Source organism: Xenopus laevis, chromosome 2S, assembly GCF_017654675.1.
Source record: "Xenopus laevis strain J_2021 chromosome 2S, Xenopus_laevis_v10.1, whole genome shotgun sequence".
Classification (NCBI taxonomy): Eukaryota; Metazoa; Chordata; class Amphibia; order Anura; family Pipidae; genus Xenopus; species Xenopus laevis.
The window spans coordinates 139,864,520-139,880,745 of record NC_054374.1 but is presented as its reverse complement, the minus strand read 5'-3'; the positions used below and the strand labels follow the sequence as shown (position 1 = coordinate 139,880,745).

General features: G+C 36.9%; 1 protein-coding gene across 1 annotated transcript; it reads right to left on the bottom strand.

Moving 5' to 3' along the window:
- Positions 1-788: 788 nt before the first annotated feature.
- aqp-xl2 (aquaporin-Xl2) lies at positions 789-14,545 on the bottom strand. The gene is given in 4 exon segments (NM_001143897.2): positions 789-1,267; positions 4,115-4,195; positions 8,722-8,886; positions 14,123-14,545. Coding segments are annotated over 4 exon segments (801 nt in total). The 5' UTR covers positions 14,483-14,545; the 3' UTR covers positions 789-1,072.
- Between the last annotated feature and the right edge of the window lie 1,681 nt (positions 14,546-16,226).

Genomic DNA, 16,226 nt, shown 5'->3' with positions numbered 1-16,226 from the left:
CTTTTCCCACTCACAGATACTTATCTATCCCTATATTTTATCCCACCTCATCTACTGTAATTTACTCATCAGAACCATCAGTGATAAATGACAGCTGCACTTCGGTGCATTCAGCTAAATCTGTCAGTTTGAAACAAACTAGTCTAATGTCTGGCATTATTTTTAAAAAATCTCACAATAAATGTGCCTATGTTCTTAAACAGGTCACTGCCTCACCCCTTTAGCATTGGGCATATAGTAAATCCACATTCTACCCAGCTCTTAAGCAAACCATATCAAAATAAAATATAGACAGAATGGAAACCTTTCATACGTGTTATATCTATATAATTATAACTGAATTTATAAAATATTACCGTTTTCATAAAATGATATTCATATTGTTTTGAGTCTAATTTCCTGACCCTTTTCTAGGAATGGGCTATAACATTTAAATAAATGATTTGAAATTCCAGTAATTCTAGTGTCACAAAGGCTGATTATGTGGCAGCAGGAGAACACTTAAAATAATTGCAGTTCCAGTAAGACCAACGTATCTGGAAAATTCATGGCAGGTTGTAGTTTTCACAGGGAGCTTAAAATAAGGCTGAATTGGCCAGTAATGTCTGCCCTTTGCCACTTATTGATATACATTGGGACTGTGGAAAATGTATTCTTCTGACCCTTAGAATCCGATACACATAAATTGTTTTTGCTTGTGTCACATCTAAAGTAACAAACTGCAAGTGTAGCATCTACCATTATTGTTAGTGGGAGCAATATGCATCATTAATACCAAGAAAGGTCCATTAGGCTTCATCTTTTTAATGACTGGAAGTAGAATTATTCCTAGTTATGTTGCATGTTTACAAAGCCAAGGTCAAAATTAAACCAGAAGACCCATCTTACCAATTAAAATCACATAGTAATATTTGTTTTGGATCTGCATATTATACATTAATATCATGTAAGCATAGTGAAGAATTGCATGCTGTTCATGCAACAGCTTTTTTTTTCATTCATTCATTTTATAAATCCTTTAATTGCACAGTGAATGATGCCTATTGAAAGTGCTGATCATTCACAAGCCAAGTTACAGGGTTTGCAGTTCCATAGACTTTCTTCTTGGCTGCTCTTGCCTTTCTTCCCACTCTTCCTCTTCCTCGTCTGGCATTCTCCCCAAAAGGATGGATAACTTTTCTGAGAAGCTCTGCTGCTGGGGACAGAGTATGTAGTTATAGATCAGAGATGCCATAATAGCTCCTGCAAAAGGTCCAATCCAGAAGATCTAAAAAACAATAACATGAGAAGTGAATAATTCTGGGTAAATAACCATTAATGGTGCAGAATAACGAAAGAAAACAGCCATTTGGTTCTCCAGTTAGCAAATTAGAATAGTAGCTGTGCCAATGGAATGTGTTTACATTTAGTAGTTTAGTAATTATTTTATGATTATTTAATCTGAATGCCAAATGCGTTGCCTGATAGAGAAGATGATTATTGGGTGGGGGACTCTAAAAATAAACATATATTGGTTATGGAATGGGGGTGTGTGTAATATACTGAACTTACTGCACCAGCCTAAAAGTTCAGAATATAACGTAAATTATTCTAGCCTTTAAAAATATAGACAGGAGCTCACCAGCTTGGCTTTTGTTAGGAGTGGCTTTACACATGCTCAGTAGGCAGCTGTTGAGACGCTAAGATTAGGTGTCATTTCAAATTATCAAGCAGAAAATGCAGTTTTTTGTCATGCAGGCTGATTATTTAATTCTTACCATTGCACTTGTTTCTGAGCTTCCATATAATGTGAATCTTTATTAATTACTTGTATTGTGACTTTTATGTTCTATAAATTTAGTATATTGTGAGTGGGTCCCTAAGCTCAGGTAACTGAAAGCAGTGCAGAGCATGTGCAGTGAATCAGCAGAAAAGAAGATGGGGAGCTACTGGGGCATCTTGAGATTCACATAAGGTTGTGGTTGCCTTGGGCTGGTACATAATCTCAAAACATAAATTGCAGCAATTCCAACCTATTTATTTCTCAAGCTTTAGCCTCCTTTAAGTAAAATCATATTTTAAGAGTTTGAACTGACAAAATGCTTCCTTATATTATGCTGACCATACAGGTGTAGAGTTTCTTGTTGAGGCATGGTAATATGTGCATGTATAGAATACCTGAGGCTGCATTGCTGCTCTACAAATTCCATACATAAGCTGAGTGCTATTGCACTGTCTCTATCTGGAGCTTTATTGTGCTTTCCATATTTTTATTTCAGGGATGGAATGGGTTAGATTACCTTTAAACTAATGTTATTAATGTGAGGACAACAAGTAGGAATTAAAATGCACTTGTCTGTGTTTCAAAGCCCTCTCTTTTAAAGCTTAACAAAGAAGTAGGGTATGTCATGGAGTCAGGGCCGCTATAGCCATGAGGCAAGGTAAGAACCGTATCTCAGGCGACAGTAAGCGGCCAGTTACAAGGGGAGGAAAAAAACGCCTCTTGTAACTTTACCTGTCACCTGTCGCAATGTAATATTCTTCATTAGGCTTTTATTGCATTGAGAATCTTAATTGCGCACCTTAAACACCGGCTCTGCAGTTTCGTTAAATATTTGGTTTGTGATTGCGAAATTACTGTCGTGTGAGGGGCAAAGTGTTTGCAAAGGCAAAATGTTTCACTTTGGAAACATTTATTTGCATTGTGAATGAGTTGCGAATGATTTTTCCACTAGCGACCAATATTACATTCCACGCTAAATGTCTCAATACAAGGCAGATTAGTAATTATTGCAGCTGTGAAATCAGTGCAATTAACATCAATATCTAATAAGAAGCCCTGTAGCATCAGTTTATGAGACAGACAAACTTCATTTTAAGCTTGATGATTTGCAATGAGCTCAGCTTCTCAACTGCTGTCCAGACACACTGAGCATGTGTGGTGTCACTGACTAAAATAGTCCATGATAGTAACCCCATGTACACAAATTAGAAGGCCTAGATCATTACTGTAATAGAGATTCTGATGCTTTGTGCTGATGAATGAAGGTTGGTATATAACATATGGTATTTCTAGGCATATTTGCTTTAGGATTTAGTTCTCCTTTAAACTTTTCCCTCTTGTCAGTATGGAGTAAAAAAACTCAGCAGTGTTTTCTCTCTATCGCCCACTATTCCCCCAGGCACTTATACTTTTGTGTGTGTCCTTAAAGGACATGTAAAGCCTACATTTTCCTACCATATATATAAGTTGGGCATATCTTCCCCACCCAAATCACATCATTTGTACTGCATATACCCCCTCCATCACATTTTCCTAAAACAAATAGCAGCTTTCACTCTGACGCCATTTTTCCTCTGACACATCATCAGTAACATTGAGACATGTATGCTGTTAAATTCATGCAATGCAGAATGCAGGTTAACACATGCACAACATACTTTGATAAAAAGTTCAGCTGGGGCTGAGCACTGTAATGGTTAAGCTGAGCTCAGGAGAGGGGGGTTTGGAGAAAGCTAGAGTTTCTATGGGAACCAGCAATGATATCTCCTCATTGGCTGTTAGACTGGGGAGTGTTTTTAGTAATCTGAGCTGAGAAGAACTGAGCATGTTCATGAGCCAACAGCCAAAGTAAATTCCTGAAGTAGGGGGCCGAGTGAGTTAGAGGAGGAGAAGTAATTCTAAGTGATTAAGGGGATGCTTTAGCCCTACTGTTAACCTTTTAACAACCAGAGTGTCAGTTATCTAAATATTTCAATATGTTCAATGATTTCATTTTTGTGGAGGGGGTTTACATGTCCTTTAACACTCTCAGAATGTAACTTAGGCCTATGGTTGTTTTCACTACCATGGACTTTTCAGGGAGAAGTAAGATGTCTTCCTTTCCATTGCAATCATTCTGTTTAATCCTTCCTGTTCCTTAGTCTGGTGATCTATCATTTAAGTCCTACTTTTTCCTCTCTTTCTAAATTAGCCATATTTTTTGTTTATTTAACCACTTGATTTTCTCTTACAATTTTTCAAATTGTTCTTTCTTGACGCTGTATTTAATCAGGTTCCTTAGGTGTTTGAATATTTTATTTGCCATATACCAAAGAACATTCCCCCTCAAGCCTCCCAGCTGTCATTTCTTACCCAGTGTGCGGCAAAGTTTCCTACAATTAATGCGGGCCCAAAGGATCGAGCTGGATTCATGGAGCAGCCAGTAAAGTAAATCTAAATTCCAAAAAAAAAAGTTTATTATCAGTAGTTTATATTATTGCAGATATCTATATTAGTGTACAGTGCTAAGTTCTTCTCTTAAGCATTGTTTTGTGCAAAGGATTTTCCACACCTCTCAGTTTAAAACTGCCATGATTTGCCACAATTTTATGTGATAGAACATTAGAAGGATGAAAAGCACAATATTTCAGTGCCGTTTTTAGATAAACAATGGACCACAGTCAGTTGTTGGTTTTATTAAACATGCTCTAAAATGCAGTTTCTTTTCTCAGGGATCACGTGCCTTCTTACATAAAGCAAAGCATTCCATTCCTTTCCAAAAGATAGAAGACCAAAATGAAAATTTGAAGAAATCTTAAACTGTTTATTGGACCCAGACCCTTCATACTAACGTGTTGTTCCATATGACAATTAATATCTGTTGTTTTTTATTTTATAATATTTTATTTTGAATTTAGGTAAATACAATCCATAACATAATCCATAACAAGTTAATAAGGTAAGTAATAAATACATTTTTAAGTATTTTATAACAGTAAATAACAATTTAGTACAATGGATAATAAGTTGGTAATAAAAATAAACATAGATCAGATATAAATTGGATTCGCTTGACTTGCAAATAATACAATAGATTGCACAAGTTCTTGGAACTTAAGAAGAACAATATAGAATCTTGTCCATCTGTTCTTTATCAATTTGAGATAGAGTGCTTATAAATAATTTCCATCTAAACCAGAATTTCGAACAATTTCTTCGTATTGTCAAAAGTAAAGTCAATTGCTTCATTAAAACAAAGGGTTTTCAACTCAGAAGACACATCTCTGATAGAAGGAGGGTTGCTATCAATCCATTTATTGAAAATTGCTCTCTTAGCCGCTGCCAATATTAATTCAGTATATCGAATTGAATATAATTTATGCCTAAATTTAGGCTGCCATAAGGTTGATAGAAGATCCAAGCCATCAATGATATTTAATAATGCTCTTTTAGATGACAATTTAACTTGGGAAAGTAGATTTGAATTAAAGAAATTTTCAATCTCCTTCCAAATTCTTTTTAGAAAGGAACAATTGTTTAAAAGATTTTTATATTTTGAAACAAAATTAAATCCTTTATAAGCTAAATGAAAAAAAACTATAGTTTTGCTCTCTCCATATTTCTGTATGGTTAAGTTGGTCAAATCGATTTTTACCATCTACTAAGGATTCAGGAGAAATTTTTGTTTGTAAATATTTAAACCATTGTTTTGCACTACTATCCATAAGACGAATTTAAATTCTTTCATTTCAGACTATTAAACCAATGAGATATCTCTAAGCAGAGTAACTTTTCTTTGTCTAGAATTTTAAATTTTTCACTAAAGTCCTTCCAGCTGATGATATTACCCGAGCTTGACGAAATTATGTCTCCTAAATAATGTATTAATTTCTGTTTTTTAATTATCTATTGAAACCCATTTGTTAAATGCTGCAAAATATCTAATTCCATTGCAATGGAAAACTCCACATGCTCCAACACTCCAAAATAAATTATGCAGCACTCCAAAGTGTTTATTTGTGATGTGATAGATGAAAAACCACAGTTGGGTTGGAGCTACTGTATATAATGTATATAAAATATAGCAGCAATTTAATGAATATGTGCATTATTTACCCTTTGAAGCATTTTGTGTTTTAGCCAACCAACATTATTTCCCCATGTCATTACATTATTTAATAGTCTTAAGCTGGCCATAGACGCAAAGATCTCATCGTACGAATCGAGGATTCGTACGATTTTCGGATCGTGTGTGGAGAGTCCTGACATTTTTCGTCCAATGGAGATTGATCGTTTGGTCAATCGGACAGGTTAGAAAATTTCTGTCGGCTGCCGATAATATCTCTGCGTGTATTGCTGATCGTACGATTTTCAGTGGGAGACTGTCACTAGCTTTGGTTGGACATAGATATCGTACGATTGCTGTCAGGGGCAGAACATCGGCTCATCTGTTCTTTTACTACTTTATTTGGTCGGAATGGTAAGACTTTGATCTGAATGGTTAGTGGCAGGTCGGGAGATGGGAAAGTCCGATCGTACGTTGATTCGTACAATCGGATCTTTGCGTCTGTGGCCAGTCAACATAGAATCTCATCAAAATCATCAAGGAGCAGTCTGAGTTCCTCCAGCTGAAATTCCCAGCATCCTTTAAAAGTCAACAACTGTCAAAAAGCTGCCGGGAGTTGTACTGCAACAACAAGAGGAATTCAGGTTGGTCATTGCTGAGAGAAAGAAAAATGGAAAGCTACGAGATTTTATATGATAGAAGGGGCTTACTTTTAGCAGCCAATTGAAAATGTTCTGGTCACCTGTTTAAAAGCAAATATCTGATTTGTTGCTTTGGGTTACTAGATCTAGTATGAACATTGTGATTTGTTCTTACATTACCCTGAGGCCATTTGTGTCTGTACGTTTATATTAATGTTATAAAGCTGTCTTTTAAAAAGTTTTATACCTTAACACCAATTACTAAATGGTCTTCAATACATTACAGCTCAAAGCAAGTAAAATTATAATGTCATTGCTCTACAAGATTCATTGAGGATTTTCCTCTAAATTATTATAGCCTTTGGCAATTAATGGATGTTTTATTCAAGATCTGACACGTGGGATAGTAATTATTTTTATTCCTGCAGAGCTCCAGCTGCTTGAATCTCTAACAGGGTGACATATTGCCAAAAAAAAGAGGCATTTTATAACGCCTAAATCAATGAATCGTGATCGTCATTACACGTCATTAATGTATATTCGCGGAAGATGATTAATAATCAAAGAAAAAAATGCTCTTTTGTTATCCGTCACAGAGAGTAAAAGTCATTTTTTGACTTGCAGTAATATTTTAATTTCTCAGCTACTCGATAACAGCGAAAAAGTCTTAGCTAGAATTAAATTCCAGTATCAGAGTTTATAGGAGATGATATCTCTGTAGCTATTAGCACATTGGGGATTTGATATCTCAACGGGAATTTCTGAAGGTTTCACACTGCCACGGATATCAAACTATACCCACCACCCATGAGTACAAGTCAGATACAATTCTCTGGGAGGTTGTAGCACAGATGCAGGTTTCATTTTGGTATTTTTTTGAACATATTACAGGTATAGGATCCATTATTGGAAACTCGCTATCCAGAAAGCTCTGAAATAGACTCAGTTGTATCCAAATAATCCAAATTTTGAAAACTGATTTCCTTCTTCTCTTTTAAAATAAATAATAAAACGATAAGTTGTACCTCATCCAACCTATGATATAATGATTCCTTATTGGAAGCAAAACCAGCCTATTGGGTGTATTTAATGTTTACATGATTTTCTAGTAAATTTAATGTATGAAGATCCAAATTACAGAAAGATCCCCTATCCAGAAAACCACATGTCCTGAGCATTCTGGATAACAGGTCCCATTCCTGTACAGCATTTACTAATAGAAGAATATTTTTTAAAAATCAACTTTAATGATACATCTGCCATACAACTAAAGGTTTCTATATCTTGCCAGTTTCTACGTGTTCCTAAAGAGGACATGGCATTCTGTTGTTTGTGGAAGGGTTGCCCAGTTGCCTTATCCACAGACCAGAACCTCAGATATAAGACTGGAAATTCTGCATATATGGTGTTTGAAAGCATGCATGCATTAAAAGCTTTTATTCTCTCAGTCATGGGCAACAATTTGGTATCCCAAGAAATGTCCACTCTGAAGTCGGAGATCAGCTAAGAAACTCTGAGATAGGGGCAAATTCCCTAAAGGACGAAGCGCCTATCGCATTTTCGTTAATTCGCCTATTCACTAACGGACGCTGGCGTAAATTCGCTAGTGTTACTTCGCACACTTACGCCTGGCGAATTTGCGTAACGGACGTAACTACGCAAATTCACTGACGTACGCATTTTTCTGAACGCTACCTTTTACGCCAGACTTCCTTCGCCACCTCAGACCAGGCGAAGTGCAATAGAGTAGATAGGGATTGCTTCCAAAAAAGTTAAAAAAATTTCAAGTCCCAAAAAACGCTGGCGTTTTTTCTTTTTTTATGGGTGATAGGCTGAAAAAGATCGAAAAAATTTTTGGGGCTCCCCTCCTTCCCCCCTACATTTCCTAACTCATGGCACCTTAACTATACAGTGGGCACATGTGTAGGGCAAAATAAAAATTTTATTTGCTGTTTTGAAGGTTTCCCAGGCTTGTGTAGTGATGCTACATATACCTCCATTGTAACTTCAATTTGGCGCCGTATGCAAATTAAGCATCGCTAGCATAACTTCGCTTTGCTTGGCGAATTAATGCTAGCGCAACTTCGCAACCTTCCCCTAAGCGCAACTTTGGATTTTAGTGAATTTGCGTAGCGCTGGTGAAAATACGCCTGGCGAAGTGCGGCCAAGCGGATGCTGACGCAACTACGAATCTTAGTGAATTTGCCCCAGTATGTTGTTCTACAGAAGACACTGGTAGCAATAGATGCAATTACTAAATTATGGACACCTACCCCAACCAGATGCCCCACTGCAACAGACAGGCCAATGGAAATAGATGGAGAGCCAACATTGTCACACCGGCGGTTGTCAGTTGATGCAAAAATACAGAGAATAAGCTGCAGGGTGAGGATCAACTCAACGGTGACGGCTTGTCCTTCTGTTGTATCATTGCTCAGCTAAAGGAAAAATATATGCACAGTGTTACAATGCATTTTGCATGCCATGGACACCAGCTGAATAACACAGGGACAACAGAGATATCTTTGATGATAAACATATAATCACATTTACACACAATAAATCTGGGGTCATTTTTTTAAAGAAAGCTGAAAAGACAATGCAAATGATGCTAAGGAAATAACTGCTTATATTGTATGTATGTATGTATATTTTTATTTGTAAAGTGCTCCTTGAGGGCAAAGCACTGTACAACAAAACAATAAATTAGTAGTGACAAACAAGGGGTCACTGAAATAAAAAGTAACAAAGTGCATTATTAGAAATACAATTCACATAAATATAAAATATAATTACAATACAGATTAAGTGCTCAGTGTCAAGGAAACAAAAGGCTGGAGGACCCTACCCCGTAGGGCTTTTTTTCTATATATTTTTTGATACAAGTATATTATTAGTGAAATAGCAATTATGATATCTGTATTGTTTTGTTTTTAGCTACTTACTATATTGTATCCGCATTCCAACACACCTATAGATCCATTTTATACACTCTTATTTTAAGGTTTGTTCATATTAGTTCAGGTTAAGCTTGAGGCAGGCCGAAGCCATTGTTGAATTGTTATTATATAGCACTTGCACTTCAGCAATGCCTATTTATAGTAAATATAATAGGGCAGTAATGACTGTAGCTCTACCTCTGGGGGGTCTGACCTCTCACCTAAGGGTATATTTATTTGAGTGAAGTTAGAGATTCGCACAGTCCGCTAGTGTGAAATTCCACCACTCTCCGATCATTTCTATAGCATCTTTCACTTTCGCCCATTGACAAATACTCCTAAAAATCCAATGGAAATGAACGGAGAGAGGCAGAATTTTACTCTAGTGAACTGTGCAGATCTATAACTTCACTCTTTGATAAATATACCCCCTAGTATCTACCCTAAGAAAATCAGGGTTAATATGACCTCCCTTCTGTTTTTTTTTTATTTATTACTTTGCTATATTCAGTTCGCGAGTCATTTTTACTATAGATTTCAATAGTATAATTATTTGTAGAAATTCCTCAGTCATACAAAGCCAACATTCATTTTTTTTAAGCAAATCACTTCTCAATGAGTTACATACAATAATTTAGTTTAGTATACTCCCCATTTCCATGTCTTGGGAATGGTAAGGGCATCGCTTAACTAAAAACAGAATTTCAGACTATAAATTAAGTTGGTGCAAATATTATACCCATCCCCTGTTTCCCTTATAGAATCAAACTGCAATGTTCCAATTTTTTAAACCACACATAAAGGGAAATTCATTGGGGGTGTCAAACAGTGATGCTTACCTTAGATCAGTGATCCCCAACCAGTAGCTCGCAAGCAACATGTTGCTCACCAACCCATTGGAAGTTGCTTTCAGTGGCCTCAAAGCAGGTGCTTATTTTTAAATTCCAGGCTTGGAGGTAAATTTTGGTTGCAAAAAAAACAGGTGTACTGCCAAACAGACCCTCCTATACGCTGGCAATTCACATAGAGGCTGCCAATTAGCCAATCACAGCCCTTATTTGGCACCCCAGAAACATTTTTCATGCTTGCGCCCCAACTCCTTTTACATCTGAATGTTGCTCACAGGTAAAAAAGGTTGGGGACTCCTGCCTTAGATTGACCAGGCCAGGGTGCTACTCTCTACGGCTAATGTTTCAGCTTTGGGTGTCCTGAATACCTTACATGTGCAGTAGATTAAAGATTGGACACATTTTTGAGTCTTGAATTTAAATTTTACTCTACTACATATGTGCACTATCCAGACAGAACAGAGGAACTATGGGGTATTGTACAAGATTGTGAAGCAGTAAGATTGCCAAATGTTGAATTGTAATAATAATAATATTCCCTCTGGGAGGGAGCAGTCACACCTATAGCCTAGTTAACATTAACAAATTGTCTGGCTCTCCAAAACTAGCATTGAATAGGTTTATATAAATAGGCATAATCAGTTAGTCAGGAGAGGCAAAGACTGCCAGTTCTTGGACAGAGAAATGGAATCATGTATACCCTTAATGGTGGATGGCTAACTTCCTATAACTAATTGGTATTTGCTAGCATCATTCAAATGCACCAATCAGGAGAGACTTCTAGAAATTAGAAAGCCTATCATAACACTGCATTTTTCATGGTAATAGGGGGTTATTTACTGAAATACAAAATTTTCTCGCTATTTTCTTAAAACCACTTCGCCCAAACCCCTGTGCCCATTTTTACCATATTTATCAATAAATTTACTCGAAAAAATCTGGTGCAGAAAAAGACTTGATAAAACCGTTTAAAAAAATCCACATTGTACGATTTTTTTTATTATCGCATGAAAACCACAAATGAATTGGATTATTGTACTAAACGCAGATCAAATCATGATATCTTCCAATTGTAAAAGAGACAACTGCTATTGACTTCTACATGACCTCGGCAGGTTTGAGATGGAGTACTTTTTTATTCTGGCTTTAACAGAGGGGTTTAATTAATCTTGAAAAATTAGAGTTTTTTTCTACGAAAAAATTGTGTTTTTTCCCTTTTAAACTCTGACCAGAAAAAAATGGACTTTAATAAATAACCCCCATAGTGTTGAAATCCTAGTGCTGAAACTATCACAGCTCAGAAGCTATTTCTTAATTTCGCAGATATCAGCAGCATGCAGTATTTATGCAAGTATTACTTGTCATATTAAAATGTAAGATCTAATGGCAGGCAAAGACAAATTGGTCCCTGCAGACTGTCAGTTTATTGAAAGATTTTAATGGCATGCCTGGTATTTCATTTTTATTCCATTTTGCCCTTTTTGTATCTCAGGCATGTTTTCCTTTACGAAAAAAAACCCCCTTTGAACCATATATTTGGAAAATACTAATTTAGATTGGTGCTTGTTGACGTTCGTTTTTTCATTGCTTGTTATTTAGGGCTCAGTTTCCAAGTGCTCTATATAATTTTGTAGCATTTATATGTTCCGCTTGGCAGTTGCAATGCTGTTTTAAAGCCCAAGTTTTGTATTTCTGTGCAGATCAAACATTAATATGTGTAATGTACATTTAGGGGCAAATTTACTTAAGGTTGAATATCGAGGGTTAATTAACCCTCGTTATTCGACTGTCGAAGTTAAATCCTTCGAATATCGAAGTCGAAGGATTTAGCGCTTTTCGTTCGATAGAACGATTGAACGAAAAATCGTTCGATTCAAAGGATTTTAATCCATCGATCGAACGATTTATCGTTCGATCGTTCTAACGAAAATCGCTAAATCCTTCGACTTCGATATTCGAAGTCGAAGGATTTAACTTCGACAGTCGAATAATGAGTGTTAAAATCGACCAAAAAATGCTTAGGAAGCCTATGGGGACCTTCCCCATAGGCTAATATTGACTTCGGTAGCTTTTAGGTGGCGAACTAGGGGGGTCGAAGTTTTTTTTAAAGAGACAGTACTTCGACTATCGAATGGTCGAATAATCGAACGATTTTTAATTCGAATCGTTTGAATCGAAGTCGTAGTCGAAGGTCGAAGTTGCCGATTCGATGGTCAAAGTAGCCAAAAAAACCCATTCGAAATTCAACGTTTTTTTTTTTTATTCATGCCTTCACTCGAGTAAATGGGCCCCCACTTGTATAAACACCTACAGCATTGTGTTATCGGTTTCTAAGCATTTAATTTGAATCAATTCTCTATATATTTCTTCCTCTTTTTTCCTGCAGTACTATAACGTTCTATTTTCAAATGATACACAGGTATGGAATCTATTATCTGTAAACCCATTATCCAGAAAGCTACCTTGTAATGTGCCTCTTTTAGCCATTTTCCACCATTGTAAATAAGCCGTTGAGTCTATGGAATATCTGCACACATATTTAAATGCCAGTCTAGAATTGGTGCGCATGGAATTTCTTTTGCTTGTACTCGAACCTCGCCACCCCCCCTATATTTTCCAGAATAAGTGGCCCTTGCAAATGCAATATGAAAACTGGAGAAGGGTAGAAACAGGCAAATCATTCATTGATAGACATTAAGGGGGTTAATTATCAAAATCCAATTTTATCAGATTTTTTAAAATAAAAAAGTCCAACCAAACTAGAATCCACAATGGGTTTCTGGGAAAAACTCAATAAAATTGAGTGAAAATCTGAATCATATGTATTTTTTTCTCAATTCGCTCTATTTTTTCAGGCTTTCTCCCAAAAAGTCTGAATATATTTTTGCCAGAAAACTCATAAATAGTCGGATTTTCAGGCTAATTCCAGTGCAGACCATAGAAACTTCCAAACAGGATAGGGACCTCTCCCATTGACTTATATACATCTTTGGCAGGTCTGAGATGGCGGATATTCAGATTCTGACTTTTTGCAGCCTGGGGTATAATAAATCTTGAAAAATTTGAGTTTTATTTTTGCATTAGGACTTTAATAAATAACCCCCTAAATATGAGGATCAGTTACTAAGATACAAACAGAGCAATTTAGTGACAAGTACCAATAGGATCACCCTTGTCTGCTCAGTGGTTACCCTATGGGAGTTATGTCATTAGGTGAGAGTGGAAACATTTACTTTATATTTGATAGTTTGCAAACAGAGCCCTTTATGTAAATGGTGATATCTTTACAGTGTCATCACACATAACAATCTTTACAGCCCCTATTTACTGCCTTCACCCTACATTCCCATCTACATGTTTATGAGATATGTACGGCATAGCCCTGTGCTGAAATCTCTGCAGCTTTGCATTACATGTATTCATTCCAATCCCCCCTTATATCCCCCCTCATTATCCAGAAATCTCCAAAATACAGGAAGGCCAACTCCCATAGACTAAATTTTAATTAAATAACTCAAACTTAATTTCCTTTTTCTCTGTAACAAAAACAGTACCTTGTACTTGATTCCAACAATTAATCCTTATTGGAGGCAAAGCAATCTTCTAAGGTTTAAATAATTTCTAGTATGTTTGGAGATCCAAGACGCATTATCTGGAAAACCCCAGGTCCCAAGCATTCTTAATAACAGGCCCCATACCTGTTTTGCTAAAATCTCTATATTCTTCGTTAGGCATATTTGTTACAACTTTGCCAATTAAATAGGTATGATTTTATGAGATTTTATGAGATTCACTGCATAAGGTAGTACTCATACCCATTAGCTTGAAAAAAAGCTGGAGACATGCAATTTTAGGAAAACTCAATACAAAATAATGTTAATACTCACCAAATTGACACCAAAATTGCCATGAACACTTTCAGGTGTGAATTCGTGCAATAGGGCAGCTCCTACCACAGCCCCTAATAGCTGGGCACAGATGTAGAAGATAGCACGGAAAAGAGATATTTGAGAAGCAACTAGGAATGAAAGGGTTACAGCTGGATTGAGGTGGGCACCACTGATGTGCCCAACTGCTTGCACAACGGTGCCTATACCCAGGCCAAAAGTAAGGGAAATCTGCAGGACACTTGGAAGTTCTGAAGACCACAGCAATGCAGAGCCTAAGCCAAAAAATACAAAAACCATAGTTCCCAGGAACTCTGCTAAAAACGCCCTTGTAAAGGGTCCCGTGCATATTTCCTTCATTGCTATATTTTACACTAATTTATAAACGAAGGTGAGCAATTTGTTATTGTCCTACCAGAAACTGAGCCTTACCAGCATACTGCAATGTGTTAAATAAAACGTAGGAGGCTTGGAATGTTACAAGGGGTGTCACCTAGTCCCATATCAAAGAGAAAACATGCTGAACTGCTGTACCCTTTCTATGTTAGTATATTAGAAATAAATAACCTGTTGTTAAAAAGAAAGAATGAAGCCACAGCAATTTCATAACAACAACCAAAAGGTGCCCATACATGCAGAGCTATGGTTTGGAGGATTACGGACCTTACTATCCAAATATATTTTCATTGTGGTCTCCTTAAGAGGTGCAAGTACCTTTGGGAGTGATGTTCACACAAAATAGCACCCAAATTAGCTCTTTGCACTTGCTTTATTAAATGAGCTTTACAGTTTAATGACCATCCATGGGATGAGTTTTTATGTGGTTTTCATAAATATTTTTTCTTCTCCATCCAATGTTATTTTACGGCTATGTTCCTTCATAAACCATCTTTTAAAATTGTAAAAGCTGCTTGTTAATCTGCAACAGTAAAAGGGTTACAAAGTGAAACTGGGGCTTTAAAAATCATTATGGTTGCCTATGAAACATATTTAGTGATGGGCGAATAAATTAGAATTTCCGCTTTCCGCCGCCAGCGAATAAATTCATGAAACTGCCGTGAATTAATATTTCGCCACTTCGAAAATTTTGCGGGAGATTCACTAATTTTTCGGCGAAACGGGACAAATTCACCCATCACTAAACATATTCTTGCTACCAGTTTCCATTGCTTTTTTTTATTATTATTGTAGGGATGTGAAAATCTTAGACACCCTTACACTTTACAGACAGGCACATCCCTAGTAATATGGACACCTTAGTGGGTCCTTATGGGGACCTTGTGCTTATGTAACCCCTGTAGTTCACACAGTGTACACCAGATGGCACTGTGCCAGAGTATAAAAGATTTAGGAACCATGTGCTCTGGGTCCATTGCTTTAGCCCAACCAAGCAGGCTGGAAGGGAATGGGTAGTGCTGACCCTAGGCGCCTTGGCCCTAGTAATTAGACAGCTATACTCGTTTTATAGATTGCTCTAGGAGTGATAGAGAGGTTATTTAGTTGAGCAGCTCAAGGCTCCGCCGAGGAGATTAGAGGGATTTAGATCCCAGGGTATTACTGACCCGGAGTAAGGAACCAAGTGTTGAGATAGGGATGATAGGAATTCCCCTAGTCTGCCACTGGAAGATATCCTGAAAACTGGGCAATACCCATCGCATGCTGTCAACTTACTCTCTGCTGTATATTCCCTAGCCTGTGGGGATTCAGCCTATACGTGCTGTGCGTATATGCTTCCTTTATGCTGCTGTGTATGTTCTATACTCCATTGTGGATCAATGTGCTAAATGATCTATGTGCTATTGTTCAATAAATACTGTTCTTTGTTCAACTGTTAAAGAACTACTGGCGCCCATCATTGTGCTATCGCATCAGGTTACAGTTATACTACACCCTTGCCTCCACCCCACTGCGAGGGCTTACCCCTGAGAAAGAGAGCTCATCGGTGGTCTCAGCCCACCAAGGAAAGTAGCTTAAACTGCCCTAACACAAGTCAGTTTACTATAGCGCTACATTATCATCATCTCAGGAGCGGACCACCTATTTGTCATGATCAAAATATATTTTTTTAAAACATCCTGTAATGCCCAGTATTAATATTATATTT